The 25,271-nt window shown below is 42.0% G+C and overlaps 2 protein-coding genes across 2 annotated transcripts; both read right to left on the reverse strand.

Moving 5' to 3' along the window:
* Positions 1 to 1,414: 1,414 nt before the first annotated feature.
* Positions 1,415 to 14,758, reverse strand: lamtor1 (late endosomal/lysosomal adaptor, MAPK and MTOR activator 1). The gene is made up of 7 exons (XM_022228812.2): positions 14,626 to 14,758; positions 9,675 to 9,819; positions 7,363 to 7,436; positions 6,439 to 6,522; positions 5,480 to 5,557; positions 4,824 to 4,953; positions 1,415 to 4,219 (listed from the first exon to the last, which is right to left on the reverse strand). Exons 2-7 carry the CDS (start codon positions 9,714 to 9,716, stop codon positions 4,127 to 4,129), a joined length of 501 nt encoding a protein of 166 aa, XP_022084504.1. The 5' UTR covers positions 9,717 to 9,819; positions 14,626 to 14,758; the 3' UTR covers positions 1,415 to 4,126.
* Positions 14,759 to 15,150: 392 nt separating this feature from the next.
* On the reverse strand, positions 15,151 to 24,056 carry zmat2 (zinc finger matrin-type 2). Its single transcript, XM_022228838.2, has 6 exons — positions 23,908 to 24,056; positions 21,214 to 21,307; positions 19,431 to 19,640; positions 18,039 to 18,184; positions 17,261 to 17,397; positions 15,151 to 16,916 (listed from the first exon to the last, which is right to left on the reverse strand). Exons 1-6 carry the CDS (start codon positions 23,935 to 23,937, stop codon positions 16,910 to 16,912), a joined length of 624 nt encoding a protein of 207 aa, XP_022084530.2. The 5' UTR covers positions 23,938 to 24,056; the 3' UTR covers positions 15,151 to 16,909.
* Between the last annotated feature and the right edge of the window lie 1,215 nt (positions 24,057 to 25,271).

Consider the following 25,271-nt stretch of genomic DNA (forward strand, 5'->3'; position numbering starts at 1 on the left):
AATTACTTGGCTAGTCTTTCGGCTGATTATATTTCTCCCTTTTTATTAAAAAACAGACTTGAAATATCCAACCATGCTTCTTCTCTTTTTGGGTATTAAAACAACGGTACTTTTGACATAACGAAAGTATCAAAACGACGTCATAATTTATACGCAAACAGTTACGATCAAGCCAAAACGCTCGTGCTGAAACCCTGGGGAATTAAAATTTGCTCTTCAAGGTTTAAGGTCCTGACACATCTTAAAAATCCAGTCTCTGACATGTGAGCGGAATTTTCGTTCACCCCCCCTGTCGCTAGGAGAACATTCCATTAGACTTTACTACACTTCAAAGTTCAGCGCACCACCAAATTTAAATAAATAAAACCTTCTCTCCGGTTTCTTCAGGTGTCTATAGATGATACAAACCGACATGCATGGAAGTATATCCAGAAGAATAAGCGTAGAACTTTTGTATACTTACAGCACTTTGAATAGCTAACTTCGGCATTTCCCGGCCGTGGCCTCAAAGTCGGTTCGCAATCGCACGTCATTGCCAGATTTCGCGTGGTATAAGGGGCGCTGTTCATGGTACAGCTGGATCGATGCTCGACTTTGCGATTTCGAGCTGAAACAGCTGGAACCATGCTTGAAACTTCATCAAAACGGTGCAGTTCAAGTTTCGGCAGCATTCACTCCTCTATTTCTGTAGATGAAAAGGTTTCTAACCACCCAAGTGGGGTGGCAGTGCGGCAGTATCCTCATTCTGAGATTCGGAAGCTCATTCTGGCGTGTGTTAACCCTGCTCCTAGCCGGCCTGTTAGATTCAGCGGCAAAATTAACTGAGTGAACCGAACCCAGCCAGTCATGTGGCACCGCTGTGTTTGCCGCCACCAAGTGTCTCATCATGCACAGCCTCTCGTCTCATTTTCAAGAGGCCATGCATGTCGAACGGGGAGGGGAAGTGAACACCCGGGTCCAATTTCATTTTTCTTGTTTTGAATGCCACCCTCTAAACACCTTACATTCCATTTTACACTTCTTTCACTCTGTATAATCCACCTCAACTGGGGGGGGGGCTTCTAGTTTACCCTGATGCAAGTTTCATAATCATGAGTATTCTCAGAATCAGTTGAAGAGCTGTACACCACCGCCAAAGAGACTAGCGTTTCTCCAATATTTGGCCACGGCACCCGATACCGTGCACGATATGGGGCCGATGGCTCCCCCCCCATGTCCAATCCCTATACACACTATTGTTACCTAACACATCCCCCTATAAGTCTGTAAAGAATTCCTGAGATTACGATCAAACAATGACCAACACAAAGGCAAGGGAGTTCTCTCCGCCCCATATCTTGCATCATCGAAACCGCTGAAAAAGTAGAGCACTCAAAAAACCACACCAAATATACAAAAAATGACTCGGGAATGGTTACTCTGACACAAAAATCTTTTTTTTTTTTGGATGTAAAAAAGCTTTTACCCTTAAAGATGTACAGAGAAGATGAACAAACAAAATACTAGCAATCACTTAAAGATAGCCCCAAAATCCTATAGTCCAGTGACCTCACCCCATGAATCTACCATTCAGAGCTCATAAATGTACTCTGCACAAAACTGCCCAATTGAGACCAAAGTGAGGCTGCACTTGCATGACAAAGCATAAACTGCCGCCTCTCAACACAACCACGTAAATGGCCAGTGCTGTATGCATTGAAGTATTAATTACTAACTCATAAAACATTTAACTGAAGAAACGGGTAGAATGAAGTTTACAGTTTATGTATATGAATATGGGATAATGCATATCCAAAATGATACAAGGTGAGGGCCCAATTCCATGGAGTCTCATTTGACAAATACTTTTGATAAGCCAAGAAAAGCTAGCTAAGAAACGGTCACGAGCAGCACGCACCATGAGGCATTGTGATTCCTTGCTGAAAGGCAGAACGGTGCCTGTGCTAAGCAAATAACTGAATGGGTAACAACTCCATGGAATCAGTCCCAAAGTCTACTAGCTAATACTAACGACCTCCAAAAAAGGCCCTGTCCCAATCAGAGTGGCTGTGGCTGGGAGCAACACATAAGTATATGAGAGATGTCAGCAGCCAGTGGAATATGTGTCATATTTTAGCCACAGCCAGGTAACTCAAACATGGCTAAAGACATGCTGTGCTCATCCGTACCTGCTCAGGTTTCCACACAGACAACAGATGTAGGCAGTTATTTCTGTATTCCGTAAATCATGTAAAGCCACTTCACAGCTTGTGTAATTGGGGTTCAGTTACAACCCACGACAGACTGGTATAACATACATTTTATAGAAAAACGTACCAATTAACATATTGCTTCAAGCTGACGAAAAAAAAAAGTTTGCACACAAACGCATTGAGGGCTTGTGCTCCCACATCAGATGCATTCTCATTTTTGACCTATCATTCCAAATCCAGACTGAAGTAGGTAATTCCGATATCAAGCAACGGCTCTCCCTCACTGTTTTTTACAATACACTTCAAAGTAATCCAAACTCTAAACTCTTTCTGCAGAAAGCTTTGGTAATTATGAGCAACGAAAACTGTGGAAATTCCGCGAACAGTGGAAGTCCCACTACGTCATCGGATACGAAGTCAGCTCCTTCGGCCTGGTTTTAGAACGATGGGTCACATTTATCTCAGCAGGTTGTTTTTGCAACTGAGCAATGCTTCAGTATGAGGGTAACATTACCTGTGCAATCCCAGGAATGCCAAGGGCAAACGTTGCCCCTTTCTACACCACAACCCTCACTCCTTGACAATATGCAGTTTATTCGCACCCCTGCACGGTATCAACGGTGCTGGTTTGGGTTCAATTTCCCCAAGAACCCTTGACAACGTATCCTTGATCTTTCATTGGATGAAATTCGTTTGAGCAGTGACGCGGGTCAACACGTCCATCTGCCTGTGGCATGCACGCAAGGGGAATTGCCTGTGGACTGATTTTGACAGGAAGCTGTCCAAAAGTGCTTCACCGGTGCTTCCTTCAGTTCACTTGGACTGAGAGGTGCTGGATATGAGCAAAAGTAATGCACGGGACGTCGGCACTTTAAAAGGTGCCTGTAATGTATATGACGCGAGACACAGTACAGTGGGCCAGTAAAGTTACTGTGTCATTCAGAGATTTCCTGATGGTTCCACATACATGTATTTGCCACACTCTGAGCACTCCATTACCCTGTTCTTCAGGTGCATTCTCACAAACGCTGTAACTGGATCAGAACCACAGAGTGATTTCTCTCTTTAAATATGTCCATTTTAATGTCAAGCCTGACAGGTAGATTAGATTTGGTCCCTATATGCCCTTTTGACTGAAAAAAAAAGGCATTATTTTCTCTGTAAGAACATGCAGTGCTCTGTTGTGAAATATTCTGGTGTGCTGAAACACTTGAAGCAAGTTTTGACAATGGGTGGAAAACACAGCTAAAATGCATCTGGCCCACTTCACTGTGTTGTGCGTCATGCGTCTTTACATCAGTATTGTAGTTGAAACCTCTTAAGACTATCACGAGTCTCAGTCCAAGTTACCTGACTATTCCAATGAACAGCAACAAAAGCACTCCTTTGTCACCGCTCACCCTGTTACTTGTTGCTGGGGCGTGTTTTGGCGACCTGAACCATGAACATGTTTCAGCTCTGGTTAAATGTTTTTGTGACTTTTGGTTATGCCTCCGTGACATCATCGTTCTGACGGAACGCGGTTGGTGCTGGTTCGGCACCACCTCAAAATGGCGGAAAGTAAACAGACAACTTTGGTCGCCCCTTAAAGAAGTGAATTATACATTTCAAAAGCTGTTGCTACATGCGGCAAATCAAAGAGATACTTTCTTCTAAAACGTACGTGAAAAGAGAGAGCAGCACCAGGAGCACTAGTGAAATCGTCTGCCTCCTTGTGCTTGCCTCTGTCAGAAGATGTAACCATTTCTGTCTTGTTGTTTCTGTGGGCCACCCTTAACATATTCCCTGTAATTGCTTTGACGTCACGGACGACTTTCTGGTTAGGGGCCGGCAAAACATGTCCCTGGTTCTGTGAATAGTCTTATGATGGTTTCTAGTACAACACTGTTTTATATACACATGTTATCATTTTTGGGGGGTCATTTGATTGACAATTATGTGAGTGGGAACTGCACCACTAAGTCCTCCTTGTGCTTGACTTTCACGCCACTGACGGCCTTGGAGGCGTTCTCGGCAGCAACTGCAATCTGGAGAGGAAGATTTGGAAGTTAAAAATGAAACCATTAAGACCAGCGAGCAAATGTGTGTAAACTTATGTTATGGATGAGGCAGCCATACGTTGTAGTCTGCAAAAATCCTTGAAGTGGAGAAAATTCCAGATCGTCTCCTTTTTCATGAAGAGGCAAATTTCTCACCGGAGAGTAAAACCTAGGTTTCGAGAAAATCGTATTTGAAGTTGGTCTCTTTTTCACACTCTTATTTACCCAGTATTTAGCCCTCCTTTAACTTGACTGACGCTACGTCATAAAGAGGGAATCTTAAAGGACACAAAACTGCCAAATAATACTTATAGAAGTCAATTAACATTGTTTATTTTGTAAACAAACAAATGTGTCTCTTTGTCAAAACTGAGTCACTCAGTTGGGGACGGCAAGTGGCTTGCCCAAGGACACTACATACGACCAGCGAATGGACTTGATCCTCTGACCACCCATTTAGGATTCACAAACCCTACCCTCTCCTTAGTGGGCGGTACACCACTGAGATGGTGGAATTACACGTATACCTCTCAGAAAGGTCAAATGGACCGCAAAATAAGACAGAGTTGAAGTCTCTCTGCTCACAACCTACCAAGTTGATATCTGCTAGAGAGACTGGTTCGTCTGCCAGCACTGTGTAGGGCACAGACACGCCTTGTGGCAAGACTAATAAACTGGAGGGTGACTTCTTGGTTCCCGTGACAACTACTGCTACTCGCGAGCTGTCAAAACCACACAAACAAACAAACAAACTACTAGTGGCACTGGTTCAAGCCTAAGTCTATTTGTTACTGGTGGGGGGTGGGGGAAATTGTGTCCGGAAAGGGTCCAACAAGATGATCCATTAGATGAAATTCTTGTAAAGACATTCACCTCACAAGGAACCAATTTCAACCAAAACACACCAACGAGTCTTTGAGTATCTTTGCATTTACTCAGCCGTAGCTAGTTAAGAGCCGGGGGTGGTTAGTTAAGATGTGGGTCGTTTGGTGACTACTAGTATGTGTTTTTGAATCCAGTTTTTGCAACAGTGATCCAGTAATGCAATTAAATTCCACTTTTTCAACTAAAGTTTCCCCTGAGAGCATATTCAGCCGTAGCTAGTTAAGAGCCAGGGGTGGTTAGTTAAAATGTGGGTCGTTTGGTGACTGCCTGAGGCACCCCAGTACGCCCGAGGGCCTCCACACTGATCGGAGTTTAACCTCATTAAAAGATAAGAAATATACACCAAAGAGCCGTGCAACTGACCTGTACGTTCGAGCCCTGTCAAGGTACTCGTGCTGCTCCATTGTATGTGAGTCTATGGCCGATACATCTATCACATCACTGGAGAATGGTTCAAAGGGGAGAAACAAAAACGGAATTAAAATTGGATTTCAAGGTCAGGATCATCACTGCGTTGAAAATTTTATGTGAACGGTGCAAACAGTAAAAAGGTTTTCACCATACACCTCAAGTGGCATAAACCAAATCTGGATATTATAGAGGTTTTGCTCGTAACGTTACATGATGGGCAAAGGTATTACAAGAAGTGTATCACGTCTGTGGAGGCGTGTGCATTTTCAAATCTAGGTATTTCTATTGGCAGTTTCTTGTACGCCAGAATGTTGAGAGACTTCAAAGGCCCCCCCCCTTATCACGCACATCTGTGTAGCTTGAACGCTGACCATCAAAAATCACAAGACTGAAAATCCTCTACATCCAAACATCTAAAGTAATACGTGATTCTTTGGTTTAGAGGTTAAGCTGTACTTTACGAAGAAGCTCTGTGACATCTGACCTTGAATAAATCCCAGTCATCTGACTGATGTATATGGAGAGAAAAATTACATTATCAATGTTCTGGACAAATAGCAAAGTCTGTTGAAGTAAGTGTAACCAATTCAGAAAGGCGCAGATGACTTCTTCTTGTGATTTTATGTCATGGTGTCAAAGGGCAAACGGCCGGTTTGTATGTCAGCAATCAGATGAGGATTTATGTGGGCACTGTCCAAAACAAGGAATAGTTCACATAAGTGCAGTGGAAAGAACAAAATCATTCAGTGGTGGAAGGAATGTTCCCTTCAACGAGGCCCATTGGAATGGAACGTTCCACCTGTCACCTAATGGAATCAATCCTGCACTCACACTGCGCTCATAAACCCGGTATCTCCATACTGTTTGGTGAATGGCTGCACATTGGAAGGGTCACCCCTAACAGAACTTACTTGGCTGCTTTGTGGAGGATTCTGTTTAACTCCGACTGCTCGTCGCCCTTCTTCAAGGACGACGGACTCTGGCCGCCATATTCACTGAAATTAAGACAAACAAAACACATCAATGCCTAACATAACATTGCTATGCCACTGGCAAACAGGTGGAATGGTCTAACACAGCATGACACAAAATAGTCACATAAAGTGGTAATATTTTGGACAGGGGGTGTAGGGCTCAGATGCCTGATGAACCCACCCATCTCCAAGCAAACAGAAGTACCGGTGTGAGCCCTGTGCTGGACCAAGAGAGGGCGCCATTTTCTCAGCAAAGGAGGCTCCTTTGGTTGAAACCGATCTGCTCTGGTTCACGAACCACTATGAAATGCTTGAGTTACGGTCGCATCGCAACCAACAGAATGAACACTCCTGATTAAAATGGCTCTTTTCAACCAATGAGGGGGTACTTTTGCTCGAGGTGGACACGGGAACAGCCGGGAAAACCAACAGAATGGTTTTTACAGCAACATTTTTAGTTTGCAGAAGAAAATACATTGCAAACATAGAGGATTAATCTGGTCACTGCTAGACTAGGAACAAGCATTCCAATATCAGAGAGACCATCGGGAGGAACTGAGTGAGTCAACTTTTAATTTGTACTGCAAAGGTTACTTCATGATTTGCACTATGCGTACATGCTGCGAACTTCCCACACCATCTGCAGAAGTCTGCAGACAGTTTGAGGTACAAGCAAATTTGTGGCTGTCAACTTTATCCCCACAGTGCTGACACTGACAAGGTCACAGACCATCCTGGCTGATTAGTCAGCAGTGTTCAGTAATACAGTGCTCTGATTGTTGAAGGTTTAAATTCACACTGGGTCATGATTAACCTTGTACATGTATAAGTTAGTCTTTGATCTGAGGGATGTTTCCTTGCCTGTTTATGGGCCGACTGGATTGGTGTCTGGCAGGGTCCGTAAGAAGACGACTTCTCTCATCAGGGGATTCAACCTAGAAACCACAATCAGAAGTTATCTGTACAATTATGCCTTTGTAAATCATATGACAACTTTGACAATTTTTAAGTAAAAAAAAAATGATAAGGCAAATTTAACTCTTGCAATGCTAAATGCAGCCAGAATCTATGCGACTGACTCGGCACCAACACCCAACTTCACGGCACTGCTAAGTGCACAATTTCACGTAAATGGATACTTGGCACATTTCATGAAGACTGTAAGCAGTAAGCAGGCAAAAGGCACGCTTACCATGGAGGAAAAACCTTGTAGTAATGTAGAGACAAAACAAAAGAAAAACTAAATGCATAGGCACACAACCTTGAGCCCAACCAGGCAAAGCAATGCGATGAAACAATGCTTAGCATTACCAAAATATTTTGCTGTAGGAAGCACGACTTTTCTGAATAACCACTTCGCGCCGGGCCCATTTATCCACGATGATTCTGCTGGGCCAGGTGATATTTCATTTGTTTGTGTTTTCAAAATTCTTTAAAAATTCATAACTTCATTTAATAGACGTTTACACCCACATGAATGACTGTCTGGTGGCTACTCTAATCTGACAGACAACATCTATTGACGCCAGAGTATTTCAGCCAGGCCTGCAGCCTTATAAAAAGAGCCCAGATTGTACGGTGTTATATAATTTTCTTTTGTTCCTGAAACCGACACGGTGAGCTGCTGACGTCTTTTCAATAGGGGCCAGATTAGCATGCAGCAGTCTTGTACAGCTCATCACTGGAGCGTTCCAGAGTACTTTCGTCCCCGGTGGTAATCCACTCACGCTGAATGCCACAAACAGTGATATAATCTTTCAAAACGATGACGGATTCCTCCCCTAATGACAACTGAAAAAATGTTGGCAATTCCCAGCAGCTCGGTCTTTTCATCTGAGTACGGTTTTTAGTTACAAGGTCCAGCTCTTTTGTCCGGTTTCGGGCAGCCTGGCATGAAGTGTAAACAAAACGATTCCGAAACTGGGCTCCCCGGTGCGAAGTGGTTAGACAGCTTTATGAAATTGGGCCCTGGAGAGTTAGTGTTACTAAGAGAGTGATCCCACAGCAGTATGAGCTTCAACGCTCCACCCATTAAAGCCTGTACACCTCATTCATACATGTAAATACCTCAGACAATCACTCATTTCTAATAGTTGGCAGCCCAGGAAGAGGGTGGTTTCAAGCCACTGATACATGTGCATGTATTTAAACATGACCGATTGGTCTAATCTCACTGTTGACTCCTACATTCATTTCATTGACTTCTGACACTTGCACTTGGCAATCCCTGACCCAATCTATACATGTAAAAAAAAGCAATACAACAAGGAGTCCTCATTTCAAGGAGTCCAAATTTCAAGGAGCCTTTTGAAAGTTAAATTTGAATAAAATCTGGTACATGTACACCGAGCTCTTTAAATTCATGTCAACATTATAATGATTTGAATTCTACATACTAAAGATCCTGTTGCTATATACCTCTTGATTTGGGGCAAGCTTTTGCTTAGTTGCATAAGAGACGCCTTGAACCAATACACTGTTTTTCAATGGATAAGACGAACACAAAGGAAACAGTCCATTCCAGAGATGATGGTCGTCATGCAAAAGCTTGCCCCGAATCACAAGGTATAACAACAGTGTCTTTAGTCTGGGGAGTTCAAATTGTTGTGTTTTGTGCAATCAGATAGCTCAATGTACCAGATTTTATTCGCAGTTAACATGTAAAAGGCTGATACACGCAACTCTTTAATAGTACCATGGCAACTGAACATTTTGAGGAAGAGCTGAAGCCAGCCAATCCTGGCATTTAGTGTAAACTATGGTTGCCCAAAGAAATAGCATCTACATGTAGGCCACATGCCCAGAGGATGGTCTACACCCAACATCAAGAGTCTCACATTGTACAGTCGGCTGTCACTATTAGAGAGGTACATGTGCATTCATATTTGAATTGGAATCTTTTTATTGGTTACTGTCTCTGTAGCCTTGCCACTAAATTGCAAACAGGACACGAATTAACAATTTACAAACAACACTAGTTACAAAAGAACAAAAGAGGGAACGTAGACAATGATAAATGGGTTATATAAAGAGCAAGATGTGCTATTCTTGTCATCATTCTAATTTTGGCATCTGAGAAATGGAGATTTAAAAAGCTGGTTTAATGCATGCATTTTAAGCATGCAGGGAGACTGACCAAAAAACACTCACGGAGCTTTGGAAATGAAACCCACCTGCGTGCGTTTGTCCTCGTCGCGTCCAAAGCAGCACCCCATGGTTCGCTCTCTATCACCGTCTCATTGAACAGGATGGAGACTTGGATCAGTGCATGCTTGGATTTCTTGCTGCAGATCACATGCACTACAGGAAGACGCTGACCTGTATGAGAAAAGGTGGCAGGAGAACAACTTTAAGGTTTGAACCCTGCATGAATCTTAATGGATTTTGCCAGGCATTCGAAGTTTCAACCCTTTGTTGCAACCTTATGACATCCTTTTTTCAACTTATCCATCCCTCCCTCCCGCGTAACGTTGAAGAGGCTGTACTTTGTGGATTTTGAACAGTCCGGAAGAGTTAGTTTTAAGTCAATTTTCCCTCATGTCAGCGGAAGAAACCTCTTTTGTGACACATTCACTTTCAGTTTTCCACTGGGATAGCTGTTTCAAATGTATTTTCTTTTGGCGAGTTCTCTTTCCTTTCCAATTTCACTGACATTCACGCACTAAATAGTGAAACCGAGATAAAAGGGGTGATCTGAAAAGAAAGGATTTAGTTTCAAACAAATTCAAAGGATATTACTACATATATGTAACCTTTACCCATAAACAAGAAAAGATTTTCTATGAGTGAATTTAAAGGACATGCACAAGCATATGTGCACATTTACATGTACATATGTACACGTCCATGCACCAACTGTTGCCACTGTTGCCATACCTCATGATTTGGGGCAGGCTTTTTCTTAGTTACACAAGAGATGCCTTGCAACAATACACTGTTCTCAATGGAAAAGAACGGCACAAAGGAACCAGTCCATTCCAGAGATGGTGGTCGCTAAGCAAAAGCTTGCCCTGAATCACGAGGTATAGCAACAATGTCTTTAGTCTGGGGAATTGAAATTGTTATGTTTATGTTTAATCAGATGACTCAGTGTGCCAGAGTTTATTCAAATTTAACTCGCAAATGGCTTATTACAGCGCAGAAGACACGACACAACTGTGGGAAAGATCACTGTTATCCGTCATTGCTTGTGGCCCGGCAACATCGCAGTGCGCTCAACATGTGAATGATACATGCACACTTGTAGCAAATCATGTGATCAATTCGTGACCGATACAAATCCACTGACAAAAATACATGTACATGTTGCCCTGGCGGTGCGACAGACCTTGCGAACATACATGTATGCCCAGGATTTGATATGCCCACTGGATCTGTGGACTGACATCAGCGATTTTAACATAGAGCCTTGAAGCATTGGTACCAGCCTGCCAGTTTGGTGTTTTTCTAACATTTTTGTTTACAAATTATTTTGAACTTGTTGAAAACCTTCTTTTCCTTTGAGATGAAGGTACACATTTAGCCATGTGTATTATACATGCAACTTACATGTTTTACCTGTGGGTCTTGTAACATGTATTCTGGTCAAGTGAATTTTATGAGAGACACTTGGCCTGTGGTTCTGGTTTTGTTTATTGCAAAATTCACCCCCTGGCATACACATTTACATGTACATTGTATACAGCATCAAGCAGTGAACTGCCTTCATTGCTGATTAAACATGACCAACTTCCTTCGAGTCAGGACTTCCTGAAATTGCTGCAATTTTCTTCCCAGGGTCAGGTGGCTCTATACAAGCATGTATTCGAGTACATGCACACGTACATGAATGTAGGGCCAACACAGTGCTGTGCGGAAGTTTTCTTTCGTTAGGACAAACTGGAGCGGATTGTGAGGACGATGGTGTGTCCTACAATGTTTGGGTCCCCACAGCAGCACGCGCTTCCGTATTTTTGACTGTGCCACTAGAGGTCCTCAGGCTGTAAACATGGCAACTAGTCTAAAGGGGAAGAATTCCATATACGAAGTTCACTGTAATATCGCGTAATTACTACAAAAGTATCCTTACTTTGATCGCTGAATAAAGACGATTCCAATAGGCATTGAAGAGCTGAACATCATAGGACAGAAATGTGGAGTTTTGGGCACACTTTTGGAGCTACACATGGACCAGGTTTACATCGACAGGCGGCCATCTTTGCTTCTGAAGAACATGGCGAATGCGCACGACGTGTGCGCATGAACCGAATCACATCCGGAAAGAACCATTATGTAACAGGGGTTGGGCTGCCACAAGCATTGAGGTAATTTTATGCATGAATCCGCAACACGAGGAGTGCAGAGGGCCGTCATCTGTCTGGATGGATCTACACAGTTCACGAAATGCCGCGCAATGTGCCCTACTGTACATGTACAATTTTTACTTGGGGGAAAATAGTGCGTGTTTTGCGACAATTTTGAAGTTGGAGGATTTGGTTAGAAGGAAAAAATGGGCCCAATTTCTTTTACAGACAGTTTGTAAGTTGGACAATTTGTTTAGAAGGAAAAAAGGGGCAAATTTCTTTTAGAGAGTGCTTGTCAGTTGGAGGAGTTTTTTTCTATATTTATACAGAGGGAAGGGGAAAAGGGAGCTGAAACCTGTCTTTAGATTATTGTGTGGCTATCTGCCAAGGCTGACAGCCAGAGCGAGATGTTGTGCGCTCTAAAATGTGAGGGGAGGCTTGTACAGGAGAAGAACATCCTTAAGGATTTGATTGAAGTGGTCTACTCCTGCATGTCGGCAGCGCCACATGTATTCGGCCAGATAGAACCCAAACTGGTCGCTTCCACTGGTGTGGGTACTGGGCAGACTTCGCTTTAGTTGCCACCACTGGCTCTCAATATTGTTTGTGTGAGCGCCAGTGGATGGATCAACAAAGTTAAGAGAGTGATTTACCGTGAGGTGTTGGAAATCATCTTCATTGAGGCAGTCATACGCTCTCCAATAATCAATAATGACTGTGGAGCCGGCAGCCACATATTCCTTAATTAGAGGAATAAGTGTTGCCGAATCGCATTTGGCTACCTCGATGAAGAAAACTTCCTTTGTCTCACGGCAAATCCCGCCCAGTATCCACTTACCCTCAACTAGGCGACCACGATTGTACTTCCGTTTACCGAATTTGGACTCATCTATCTCCACCGTCAGGCCCGGTCCCCCGATCGACGTTTTGCCATGTTGCTGAACAACGTGCAGACAAACTTCACGACAATAGGTATACCAATCTACAACAGTTTCACAACTTGTTCCACCGTCGTAGCTGGCTTCCCTGATTGCCGTGGTATTTGACAGCTTCTTTTCCGGGGTGATAGTCACCTCTCTCACCAAGCGCGTAAGACTCCAATTCTTGCTCATAGTGCATGTATTGCTAATGGATGAAGCAAGACTCCACCTGAGTTCTTATATAGCATTGAACTGAAATTCCTTCTTTCGTACAGCCGACTGCATTTCTACTTGTTCTTTCTCTCTTGGTTTACATAATACGACGGAGATAACTCATGTCATACAGTCAATTGTGCTCAGACATGTACCTTACCTAGTTGATTTCCTTTGGCACAACCTACTTATATTAACAACGGATAGCCACATTTATTTATATTTAAATATTCTAATTTATACAAATATTCGTGAATAATTACATATTCAGTTTCATAAATATTTAATTTTTTAAATATTCATCTTGACCTCATCGTGACCTCTCCTTAATTCAACCGTAACTTTATATGGAACATATCGACTTCCTCCGGCAACAAGCGCTCGTGTGGCGTGGTCAGACTGCTGTATTTCTATACCTAACAGTTCTCTTCATTGCAGGTTCGATTCCCCTTTACGACACAATTTGGATTAAATGTATTAAATGTGTATACTAACTGTAATAATCCTTGTACTAATGACAGGAAAACTGTGGAGAAATAAAAGGACGGGATAGTGAAGGAAAAAGGAAACGGTAGAGGATATAGTAGGGGAAAAAAAGAACGGCAAAAGGACTCACTTTTTTGCCGTTTTATTGCGTGGGGCCCCTTCTTTTTAAACCTGTCCCCCTAAGTTACTGAACCCTCTTTCACATCTCTATCCCCCAAAAATAAATGTCGCCCCTTTTTAAATCTGTCCTGGAGCAAAAATTTCTCCTAAAAAGTGAACTTCGTATATGGAATTCTTTCCGTCTAAAGTTCGCCATTCACTCAAGAAGTCCCCCTTGAAGCTGTTGAGGCACTTCTTACCCAGCTTACACGAAAGTTACCATTTGGCATAATGCACATGCTGACAGTTTGGTTCCTCCTCTGTTTCTATAGTGGAGTCGGGATGCTAGTCTCTCCCTTTCTACATGTACATGTATGTCCAACTTTGACACAGTCGGGCCCACTCCCAGCAGGCAGTGTGCAGCTTACATGTAAACACAACACACGAGCTCGCTCCCTAAAGCACAATATTGATGGTACACAACCAAGACTGCAGACCAGAATACTCTGAGAACTCTTAAGTCACTACTCCGTGTCACCATGGAGGACGCTGATCGGGAAATATTTGCACCTTTTATTGAAACTCGGAATGGTTTTGGCCATTTTTTTTCTTGGTAAAATGTACGAAGATACATGTTTATGTAAGTTACCATACACAGAACTCTTGGGGGAAATGGAGCAGCATCTCTATGGGTACACAACAAGAATAAAATCCCTATTTGTGCCCTGTTAAACGTCACATAGATGATAGGCAAATGTCCCCAAGTTGGATCCCTAATTTATAGAATCAGCCATATATGATATAGGGACTCTTTCTTTCGAAATCACCATGTAACGTTACTCCCAGAACTGTAAGGTTTATACAAACAGTTCAGGAAGAAATGTGATGTGTTAATAAAACACTCACTGCAGTGCTACAATTGGGACTGCCCCAACAATAGTTGGGACTTATGCTATAGTTGGGGCGTAATGCATGACTAGTATGTCAAGCCTCGAGTTGAAGTTAAGCAATTTTTAACTAGGCCTATTGCCTAACGTTAAGCAGCGTTTTAGACACTTCTTTAGAGTTCCACTGTGCAATGCAAACGTATCCTAACCAAGCATACACTTTAAAGAACTAATTACCTTTAAGAAACAGTGTAGTTCGCTGCTCGTTTTCCACCACGAAATGGAAATCCCAGCTGTTTCTCGAGCAGATAAGCCGCAACCCTCAATGACCTCACACGTGATGATGAGTTTGATGACCCCCTCACGAGTCGAGTGCTCATAATATGTGCTTCATAATTTCAGGCAAAATTCTAACTGTTGAGGGCGCTACATACAACGCAAAAATATGGGGAAAATATTCATGTCTATGGAAAAATCCCAAAATAACATATTTCCAAGAGCCTTAGAAGTTGTGCTCATCGTACGGTGAACTGACCAACAAACCTTGTTATACCCAAAACGCTGCCATGGGATTGGTCAATCACCAACAAAAATTGTACAGCTTGGGCTCCGCATAAATTCCTGTTTGTAACGGCATTTCGTTATAAAAGTGCTCTTTTTATATACAGTCTGTCTTGTTCAATTCTTCGGATTTGTTAGTTCAACTTAAACAATATTTCATGGTGACTGGTTTAAAAATCAAAAGCGATAGACACTGACAAATATGTTTCCAATGAAAAATTTATTTCTCTCCACATTGACTCTTACAGATTTTCAACTGTCATCCAACCTAAAAATATTTACAGTGACTTACAACAAATTCCTTTGAACTATGATTTATCTCCAAATGTCTGAGTTTAAATAATCATTTAACAGGTGCGACACGAGTAGCAATTATGGAAGGGGTATTTTTCACACCCCATGACCACTACAGGGAAAAATAGTCTCTGATAACTGTGAAGTGTTTTGCACTACATGATGGCACCTAGGGCAAGTTCGACCAAGGACCACTAGTTAACTAGTGGTTGGTTTGTGATGTACCATAGCACATGTGCAGTGAAGATGAAGTGCTAATGACCCTAATCAATCATTGTCAGGTTATCAGGCCGAAGGGTAGAGAAGGTGGCCGCAGGAAGGGCAAAATGAAAAATTGAAAGTGAAAATGGTGATTTACTAGTGACATACTGTTTTTTGGGGGGCAGTTTTCTTATTTAACTGCTCCTGTCTGCATTGTGCTATTATGAACAGTTCATAACAACCAACGACGCGACCAACCTCGATAGGCTGATCGCGAATAGTTTGATTCACGACCTGTAGAGTAGGTCATTTACTCTGTCAAAATAAGACACACCTCTGTATTCAGCCTTGCAAGATGTATAACAATGTCGGTTTGGAATCCACATGCAGGGAAATAGCTGTTCATTTTTATGTTATGTAACAATTGACAGCATCACAACTTGTGCCCCAACCTCATGGAATGACTCTGTTGACTAGACTCATCCACCCATCGTCAACTAGCGTGTGCTTGATTAGAGTTAGTCCAACTATGGTTAACTTTGGTCTTTGATGGAACTTGCCCCCAGTGTCACCCCAACACCCTTCCCTAATTCTCACCACACGTCTGGCATTGTAACTTCCAACTCAAAGTGACAACTTTGGTCACTTTTCCACAGAAGTGACCTTCCAGTCATCACAGGGGAGTGTTGTACTGTCATACAACGAATGGCAGGCAATTGTACCGACCACTCCAAACAAGCACCAAATATTAACGCCGTGCCCAAATCACTTGGCTTCGGCTCGAAGTTACACACGACTCTATGGGAACAGACTTCAGCCACTGCCACCGACTCGTGCGTAATTTCAAACTACGGCCAAGTAATTTGGACACAGCCGATAGTTGAAATTGGTCCCTGGGTAGCAACTTTGAAGCCGATTTGGCTGGAGAGTGGAGCAACATTTCTCCAGGTGACAAAATTGAGAGAACATGTATCAGCTCGCACCACTTTCACAGACGTCTAGGCTTGCAAATTTGCTAAGTACAGAAACTATTTGCTTAGCAAAAATAGGTCACCAGTCAAAAGAGCATAGTTTGCATAATGCTGGTGACTAGTGTTCCGCTGGTATTGGCTTAGCGAAAACATATGCTAAGCAAGAAGCTGGTCCTGAATGAGAAGAAACAAGACTCTCAACACTGCATCCAGAAAGATACCGAGGCAAATTTTTTGGGAATAGTAGGGTGACTGAACGATGAACAAAGGTCGGCTTAAAACTCCATGAGCTGTCGCCATGGCAACAGCCTGTTTGTCACAAAAAGGGCAGTGATGCAAAGGAAACTGGAAACCTGGCAAGGAACTCCCAATGTTTAACTGTTGTCTGAGTCTGACTAACAAATGCTAAGGTCATGGGAAACTTTCTGAGTAGACAGTCCAGCCAATGTCTTTGCCAACACAGGAAAAGATCGCAGTTGATACAATGATAGCTTTCAGTGCCTGAAAATGAAAAGAACAAACAAAACAATTGTTTACTTAGCTTCTAAAAACTGATACAAATGAGAAAAATAATGGGGCCATTTTGGTTTTTTTCTTACAGTGAGCACTTCTCAAGTATGGCCAAAGACATACTAACCAGGTTTGAGCCATCTTGCATTTTGCAACACTGTTTTCAACATGTATGGAAGACGTTAATTATGGTTAAGCGAAAAAATGGGCAGGGGTGTTAAAAATCATAAGATTATACAGTGATTGTAAATTTACACTGTTTAAATATCAGAACGACTAAAATGCTGCCAAAAAAAAAAAAAAAAGAGGAAAAACAAGGACATTTTGAGACCTACTTTTTGGTGGAGCCGAACCCTGAGAAGCCCATCATGGCGGCCATATCGGGGTCAAGGCCCGAGTCCAGGTCGTCATCCTCTGCTTTCCGCTTTCTCTCCTGTCGCTTCTCTTTCCGGTAAGCCTTCTGTTTGGCTTCCTTTTTGGAGAACCAAACAGAATAACAACAATTAACCCCTCTTATTTCACACTAATACAATGTATGTGAAATTGTACATAGTCTCCAAATAAACACGAGTTTCCCACTTGCAACCCAATACTGCGCTGGTTCAGTGTGCACAAGGCAGTTTTGAGATCAAGTCCATCACAAGTCCTTCCACCAGAACGGTCAGAATGTAACAGAGCGAAATATCACACAGGAAAGTCATTGTCAGAGTTTACTCCAAAGGCTTGCAACTTGGCTCAAGACTGGACGACGTACGATGGACTTGATAACAAACACTGCCACGCAGTAACCTACTAACTCGGCAGCTCAGATTGACTTGTGTTGACAGCCACCCGTATCGAGTGACACAGCACAGTGTCATGGTCAGCATGCAAAAAACCAAAAACAGCACGGTCATATCATAGCAATGAAGTACAGTTGCCAGACTGCCCTTGTTGCACGCTCACACCTCACTCGGGTGCAGCTACCTGTTGCACAAAACAAGACACAGCTGAAAATATGCGGTGGGTCAAGGCAAATTTTTTTAAAATGGACAATGCGCTCGGCCTACTTGCGCCCTGTATCTCATTCAGCTGCCAAACGGCAAATAAACAAGAAGCTCTTGGCAAGCGTACCTCTTCTCGAAGCTCCTGCATTCTGGATTCAAAGTCATAGTCTTTCTTCTTCTCTTCCTTCTTTCTCTTGTTCAGCTCAAAGCGTCGTTTGACCTGGTCCAGCGTCGACCGTTCCACTTTCATGGACATACCAAGGTTTCTTTGATCTGATCATTCAGGAGAGATTTGGAAATAAAAAAACTAGTATGTGCAAACTTAAATGTTTTACATCAGTTTCGCTACTACTTCAGGAATTTAAATTGAAGTCAATGCCTCATTTTTGTTCGGCCTAAAAAGGATATGCCGTTGAATCTACCCCAGCCATCCAATGCAAAATGTTTGCATTGGATGTGTTGCACAGCAAATTTGAAAAGAGAAATAAGCCAAGAGTGACACTACAGATACAAATCAATTTGAGCAATTCACAGTCGAAGCTGGAGGCACAAATTTTAATTTTACAGAGCATCATGGGGAAATACTGCCGTCCAATTGTAGACACTGCTGAAACAGAATTCATTTGCTGGGATTGAAATGTCCAACCGACCGGAATGTCAGAATCATCACATCTGGTCCCCTAACTCTAACTTTGGGAAATTTCAGGCCAGTCCAGTCGATTCACAGCAGATTTCTCATTGGAGAAAAAAACTGCATTTTTTTTCATTTTCTCTTTGAACAACCAGAACCACGACAGAGGTTGAGATTTTTTCTGTAGTAAGGAAGACAAAGAACACATAGTAGGATAACATTCTGGACAGGTGGCGCTTATTAACAAAAAAAGTTACAATTTCAAGGCAATGTTGGCTGGCACACTGTCAAGTGAACTGCTCCGACCTTAATCCTAGCCCTCTGTCATCCTTCAAATCCATCAGGAGGTTGTGGAGACCTCTGCAGGGTTTAAGGAATGTGTAGATCTCAGTCGCTATAGAGCATGAAGCCTGATATCCCTTTGAAAGTTGGAGTACAAAGAGCACATGCCACAGACCTTATTCCTCAGTATACCTGAGTATACGTGCCATTTTGATCTTATGCCCTGTATCTGTGCTCTGACTTGACAACTGTTGAATGGGAAGGTATCAGACTATTTTAGGATTTTCTTAGGCTTCAAGCCTCGCTCTCTTCTATAAATAGTATTTCATAAAATGCTAAGCTACCTTTTACCACTAATTTCAATTTATTCATTAGAGTAGATTATAGGTAAAAATTTGTCAAGAAATTTAGTTTTATTCCTTCACTGATGCCCTAAAGTTAAAAAAAAAAGAAGAGGTAACTTTGACTCCAATTTCAATATGGCCAACTCATTGATTCCCTGCAAGATGGAAGATTTGTCAGGGAGGCTCCTTCGTAAAAAATGCTGACAAGATGGAGTCTGGTTTAAGAGATTGCAAGACTAAGCCAAGCTGTAGACTGCCTTACGTTTCTTGCCGTTGATGTGGTCTAGGAAGTTGATGGAGTCTTTGACCACGCAGTCGCACACGTTGCAGTAGTAGCCGCCCATCTGGGAGGAGGGCGTGGTCTTGGTGATGACCTGGGACTTTCCCAGGCGGGACTCCAGGTCCACCTTGTAGTCACGCTGTTTGAGCAGCTCCCGTTTGACGGGGGGCTGTCGGCTCTTTTTGTCTGTTGCTGCAAAAACCAGAGTTCAAGAGCAAGACAACGTGAATATTGGTAACATTTGTTAGGTATTAACCCTAAACCTCCAGGGTATTTTGACAGGGCTGTGTCAATAACTCAAATATTTGTAAATTCGACTGAATATCGAATAACGGAATATTCATTTTTGAAATCTGATATACATTTACAGAGGTGAAAATCAATTAAACCAAAAAAAGGGAAAAGTTTATTAACCCTAACTGCCCAAAACCTGCCATACTCCAACAGCAGGTTTTGGCAGGTTTGGTACCGTACCGTAGGAACCTGCTGTTGAATTTTGTGAGACTTGGGATGAAAGGCCCAGGGAGATGGTGTTGGATTCTGTGTGAGTTGGGACACACAGGAGTCATTGTGTGCAGTGTCTGACTTGCTGTACCAATTGTTGGACTATGCTTGATTTTGTCAGGTTTGGTACTGTTCAATGCAAGTCATCCTATACTGCATAGACCCATCCATACCATATCACTCAAACTCCAACGGGCTCATTCTGTTGGATTTTATCAGGTTTGGTACAGTGACCTGCATGTACAAGTACATAGACAAGTACATGAACCTGTTGGATTTTGTGAGGTTCAGTATGCTTTCTAGTGCAAGAGCCTAGAGGGTTAGGGTTAAATGATTTTTCCTTCAATTTTTTCTTTTTCTGAAACTATATATTATGTTTTGGCTTTTGTGGTAATTTTGTACGACAAAATATTCAAATATTCCATTCAACGGATGGTGGAATGTTTGAATGTTTAATTATCTGAACTAACTCAGCCTTTATACATGTACATGAGACTCTGCTAGATGCATAAGTTTGCATTGTTCGTCCAAATTGTTTGCCTGCAGAGTTTAACGACTAGATCAAACAGATCAACTATTCCCACAGGCATCTGCCCTCAGAGTCCCATTCTGCTAGCTACCCTTGGATTAATTTAACAGCACAACAATTTAATGGGTCTAGCTCCTGTCTCAACGGGGCGGTTTATTCTGCCGCTGTCGACTCGCCAGGCTCCAACAGACACTTAACGTCTTCTCACATTTCTGCATCTGGCAGGGTTTAGGTTAATCCCAGTTTCAGGACTGGTTTCAGACCTTCTGCAGTCTGCAGCAAGTTCAAATTCCGAATGTTCTGGACGCTATTTCATTTATAATATGGGCTTTTCTTTTGCCGAGTCCCAGGAGACAATTCCACAGAACTGGAATGACAAATGGCACTGTGGTTGAATGCTTTTACAAGTATGACAGAAAAAAAGACACCAATGTTCTTCTTACAACATCAATTTTAAGTTGCATTTTAAATTTTGCAGAAATACTTTCGCTTTGTTAATTTTGAATGTTACTGAGGTTGGTAACATTAAATAAATTAAAAAGGGTCATTTGTTGGACTGAAGACAAGCCACTGGTCCAATATCTACAGTGCTTCAGATGGGACTTGATGGCTCTCTATAGAAAGAAAATGCAAGGAACATGTGTACCAGTGTGTTCGTACACCGTGGCAGGAGGCTTTAGGAAGGTTTCTGGTAGATCAGCCTTCCTATGAGTTCTGGTTAAGGTGAGTTACCTGAGTCACTCTCATCTTCTTCTGCTTGTAGCCGTTCCTTGGCCAATTTTTCAAATTCATCTCTGTCCCACTTGCGTCTGTGGTCCTCGGGCCTCTGAGGGCAGAATATTACGTCGCGATTAGAATCTTCTACAGAGACATCACATGCTGCATCTCGATTATGGACAGAGCCCCGTATCCAGCCACCATCTTTAGACCTCATGCACAATGACGATGGGCCATGATAGAAACAGTGCACGTACTTCAACAGAACACCTGCAACTAGCGTTTCTTCATCAGATTTACACTTTTTGGTAGTTGTCAAGTCATGAGTGATGGTCGCATAAGGCTTCACTGAGGTTGGAATAAGCCATTTGCGAGTTAAATTTGAATAAAATCTGGTGCACTGAGTTCTTTAAATTTATGTGAACATAAACAACTAGAATTCTCCATACTAAAACCACTGTTGCTATATCTCGTGATTCGGGTCAAGCTTTTGGTTAGTTACATCAGAGACGCCTTGCAACAATACACTGTTTCAATGGATAAGAACAGCACAAAGGAACCAGTCCATTCTAGAGACGGTGGTCGCTATGCAAAAGCTTCCCTGAATCACGAGGTATAGCAATAGTGTCTTTAGTCTGGGGAATTCAAATTATGACGTTTCTATGCAATCAAATAACACAGTGTACCAGATTTTATTCAAATTTAACTCGCAAGTGGCTTATTGACACACATCTGCATCTGTGGGTGTGTTTGTTTCACATCTCGATCAGAGATCCCAACACTGGTTGGCGCCATCCATTAAGCGAGTTCTGGAGCCAGTGAACCTATGAGATAGGGTTGAAGCTGCTATACCTGGGCCTTCATACATGTACATGTAGATGTCACAAGGTAGATCTGGACGACAAACATCATGTGAGATTTTTAAGGGCACTGGACCAAATCACAGACAGACAAAAGAATACATGTAGCTTGCAATTTAATGAAAGATTCAACTTCAAACAATAGAGGATAATGTTGCAATTTTTTGGGGGTGGGGGTAAAAAAATCCTCAAAGTGGCCACAGGCCAGATCCTGTGCCCTTGTGCCTTGAGGGGGGGTGCGGTGCCTGTGCTAAGTGCCTTAATTAACCACTTGGTAATGATGGATTCAGGGCCTGCTTGTTTCACACCAATCTGGATCGTGATCAGTGATCCGATGTTGGTTCACTGACATGCGAGCCTGTCAAATCCGATAGAGCAAACCAGCTTTAGGATCACTGATCATGATGTTGATCTTTGTGAATCCAACAGGGCTAAGTTACGTGGCTTTGGTTCAGTGCTGGCTTTTAAGCAAGGCAGGGCCATAAACATGAAACAGAAATGAAGCATCCTGGAATACCACATAGCCTGTAGGAATCGATTTGAAACAATAAAAGGTTAATCTTGATATTTTGTGGGAGTAGAAACTCCAAAATGCCCACAAGGTGAATTTAGTAATTAGGCCTTAGCGGTTTAGTGCAACCAGATTCCTTTGCTAAAAAATCCACTTTATTAAACATAAGTTGAGTGTCATTGACTGGATGATGCATCATGACCAAAAATATAGGTAAAATTGTAGAATCTTTACATTCGCCCTTTCACTCTGCGCAACTGGTTGATCCTGCATGAAATTTCTAAGGCCATGTGGAATTTCCAAATAACCAAATATTCAATCGATCATCCAATATTTGAATATTTTTTTCGAATTTGAATACTTGAATGCAAAATTAATGATAAGGAAGGGAGAATTTTCTTTCATTTTAAAAGACAAAAATTGCACATTGGAGGCTTGTTCCGTGTAAATTTAAATGAAAAACAACAAAAAACTCACAACAATTTGAAAAGTACATTATTCATTAAAAAATTGAAAAGGAATGTACATTTTCAACAGGAAAAGAATTATTGTTTGTCTCTTAAATCTTGCTAAATCGTGGCTGGAGATACTCGTAGATACGAAAAGCTATTACAGTGATTTTAATGTACAATTATGTCTGTTATTGCAACTGATTTTGTATATGATTTGTTCCTCAACAATCTGCTCGTTGGTACAACCGAATATTTGGATATTCGACCGAAATGAAGGTTGAATATTCAAATAGGCCCAGTGAATTATTTGAATTGACTCAGCCCTATAAATTTCCAACTGTACTTAAAGCTAGCTTTTTGCAACAATTTTCCAAAAGTGTGAATTAGAAAGGACAGGTGATTGATTGATTGATTGATTGATTGATTGATTGATTGATTGATGGTGATGGTTGATGATCATCCACAAATCATGCAAAAGAGATTGACAGATTGCGTAAAGGTGCAGCAATTACCCATGTTAACATGACTGCACGTTAACAGCCCTATCTGGGGCGATTTGCGCACTGATCAAGATCAGTATACTGATCAAGATTACCCAGATCGACTGATTGTGCCCAATATACACATTTCATTTTCAAAAAGGGGGTGAAAAATGCAAATAATCCTAGACAAGTTAGAGGTTTCCCAAAATAAGGATGGCTGTGGGGCGAGTTAGCCTTTAATCATGAAAATACTGCAGGATAAGATGTGTACAGTCGCCCCTGACTTGCAAGCACTTCATCTCAAGTCACTCAACTTCAACTTCACTTCTTCAACAAGGATCAAAATTACGGGTCACAAGGGGTGAAAACCTTCAAGAGCGGCAACCTTGGCCTGATATACTTACATTTGTTGAACTTGACTGATTGGAAGCCATTTCGATCTTAAAACGTACTCAGAACATTCAAAGAATACCCACAGTTCATAGAATCAACTTCACTCTCCGAGCCGCTGCCGCGTTGTGTATGTTTTGATGATGAACACTTACCCATTTGAGGACAGTGGGACCGATTTCGAATGTCCATACGCGAACTGTCTTCAAATACGTCAAAAAGATTTTGTTCTCTAACCTGAACTGACGCTGATACGTACGAACTGGGAGAAGCCCGCATGTACATGTACATTTACATGCTTATCCGTGTGTTGCATTACGTACTGCATTCGTCATAATTATGTGACAATTTTAGGAGGGACTATTTCCTAACAGTGAACAAAATACATACCGAAACTGCCCAAAAGAGTTTTCCAAAATTCTGCTCCTAATCTCAGTTTATTTCATTCATTCTTAAGACCTTAAAAACAGTGAAGTGACAACACAAGAACTCATAAATTCAACATAAATGACTTCAACCACTCTCAAAAAGTATAAAAAGATAACACTTTTTACGCTCTTTTTAAACCCTTGACAAGCCAAGTAGGCCAAGATGTGCAAGTTTTTGTCCTTGCCAAAGCGCCAGAAGTCGGACTTACTCCCAAACATAAGAAGTTGACCGTCATTGGAAATTTATATTAGGTTCCATTCGGCCACAAACGCTTGTGAAAGTTTACCTAGTTTTCTTGGACAACCAATGTTCGACAAAATTGAGGCAGGTGCCTATAACTTCCTTTAAACCGTGCAGCAGACGGTTCGGAGACAGTTTGCCTAACTGTCCATTGCGCCAGCCAACCGTCAGGAATATTTGATTAACCAGTTTACGGTTGAAGGCTACTTGCCTAACTTTGCCTGAACTTAACGGTCAGGACACATTTGCCTAACTTTGCACTGAATTTAACGGTCAGGACACATTTGCCTAACTTTGCACTGAGCTTGACGGTCAGGACACATTTGCCTAACTTTGCACTGAACTTGACGGTCAGGATACATTCGCCTAACTTTGCACTGACCTATCGGTCAGACAGCAGCCTTTTATTTTACCCTGAAATGCATAGTAAACATCTCCCTAAATTTCCACCAAGCCAGCCTGTACTGGCTATAAAAACTGTCAGGCTTTCTTTTGACCAACTAACAACAAAGAACAAAGCTGAGTGAATTATCAGACTTCTGGTATAAGTTTTATGTAGCGGTTGTGACAATGTTGCCAGTGTTTGTTTCTGACCGTCTTGCCCCAGACAATACCTTAGCAGGAAATTCGCTAAAAATTAACATTATACATGTGTAGACCAATCACTGCACATTTCATTTTTCATTAAGTGTTGAGTATTTGCCATGTT

Source organism: Acanthaster planci, linkage group LG02, assembly GCF_054643075.1.
Source record: "Acanthaster planci isolate LZ-2023a linkage group LG02, COTS_SCS, whole genome shotgun sequence".
In the NCBI taxonomy this organism is placed as follows: domain Eukaryota; kingdom Metazoa; phylum Echinodermata; class Asteroidea; order Valvatida; family Acanthasteridae; genus Acanthaster; species Acanthaster planci.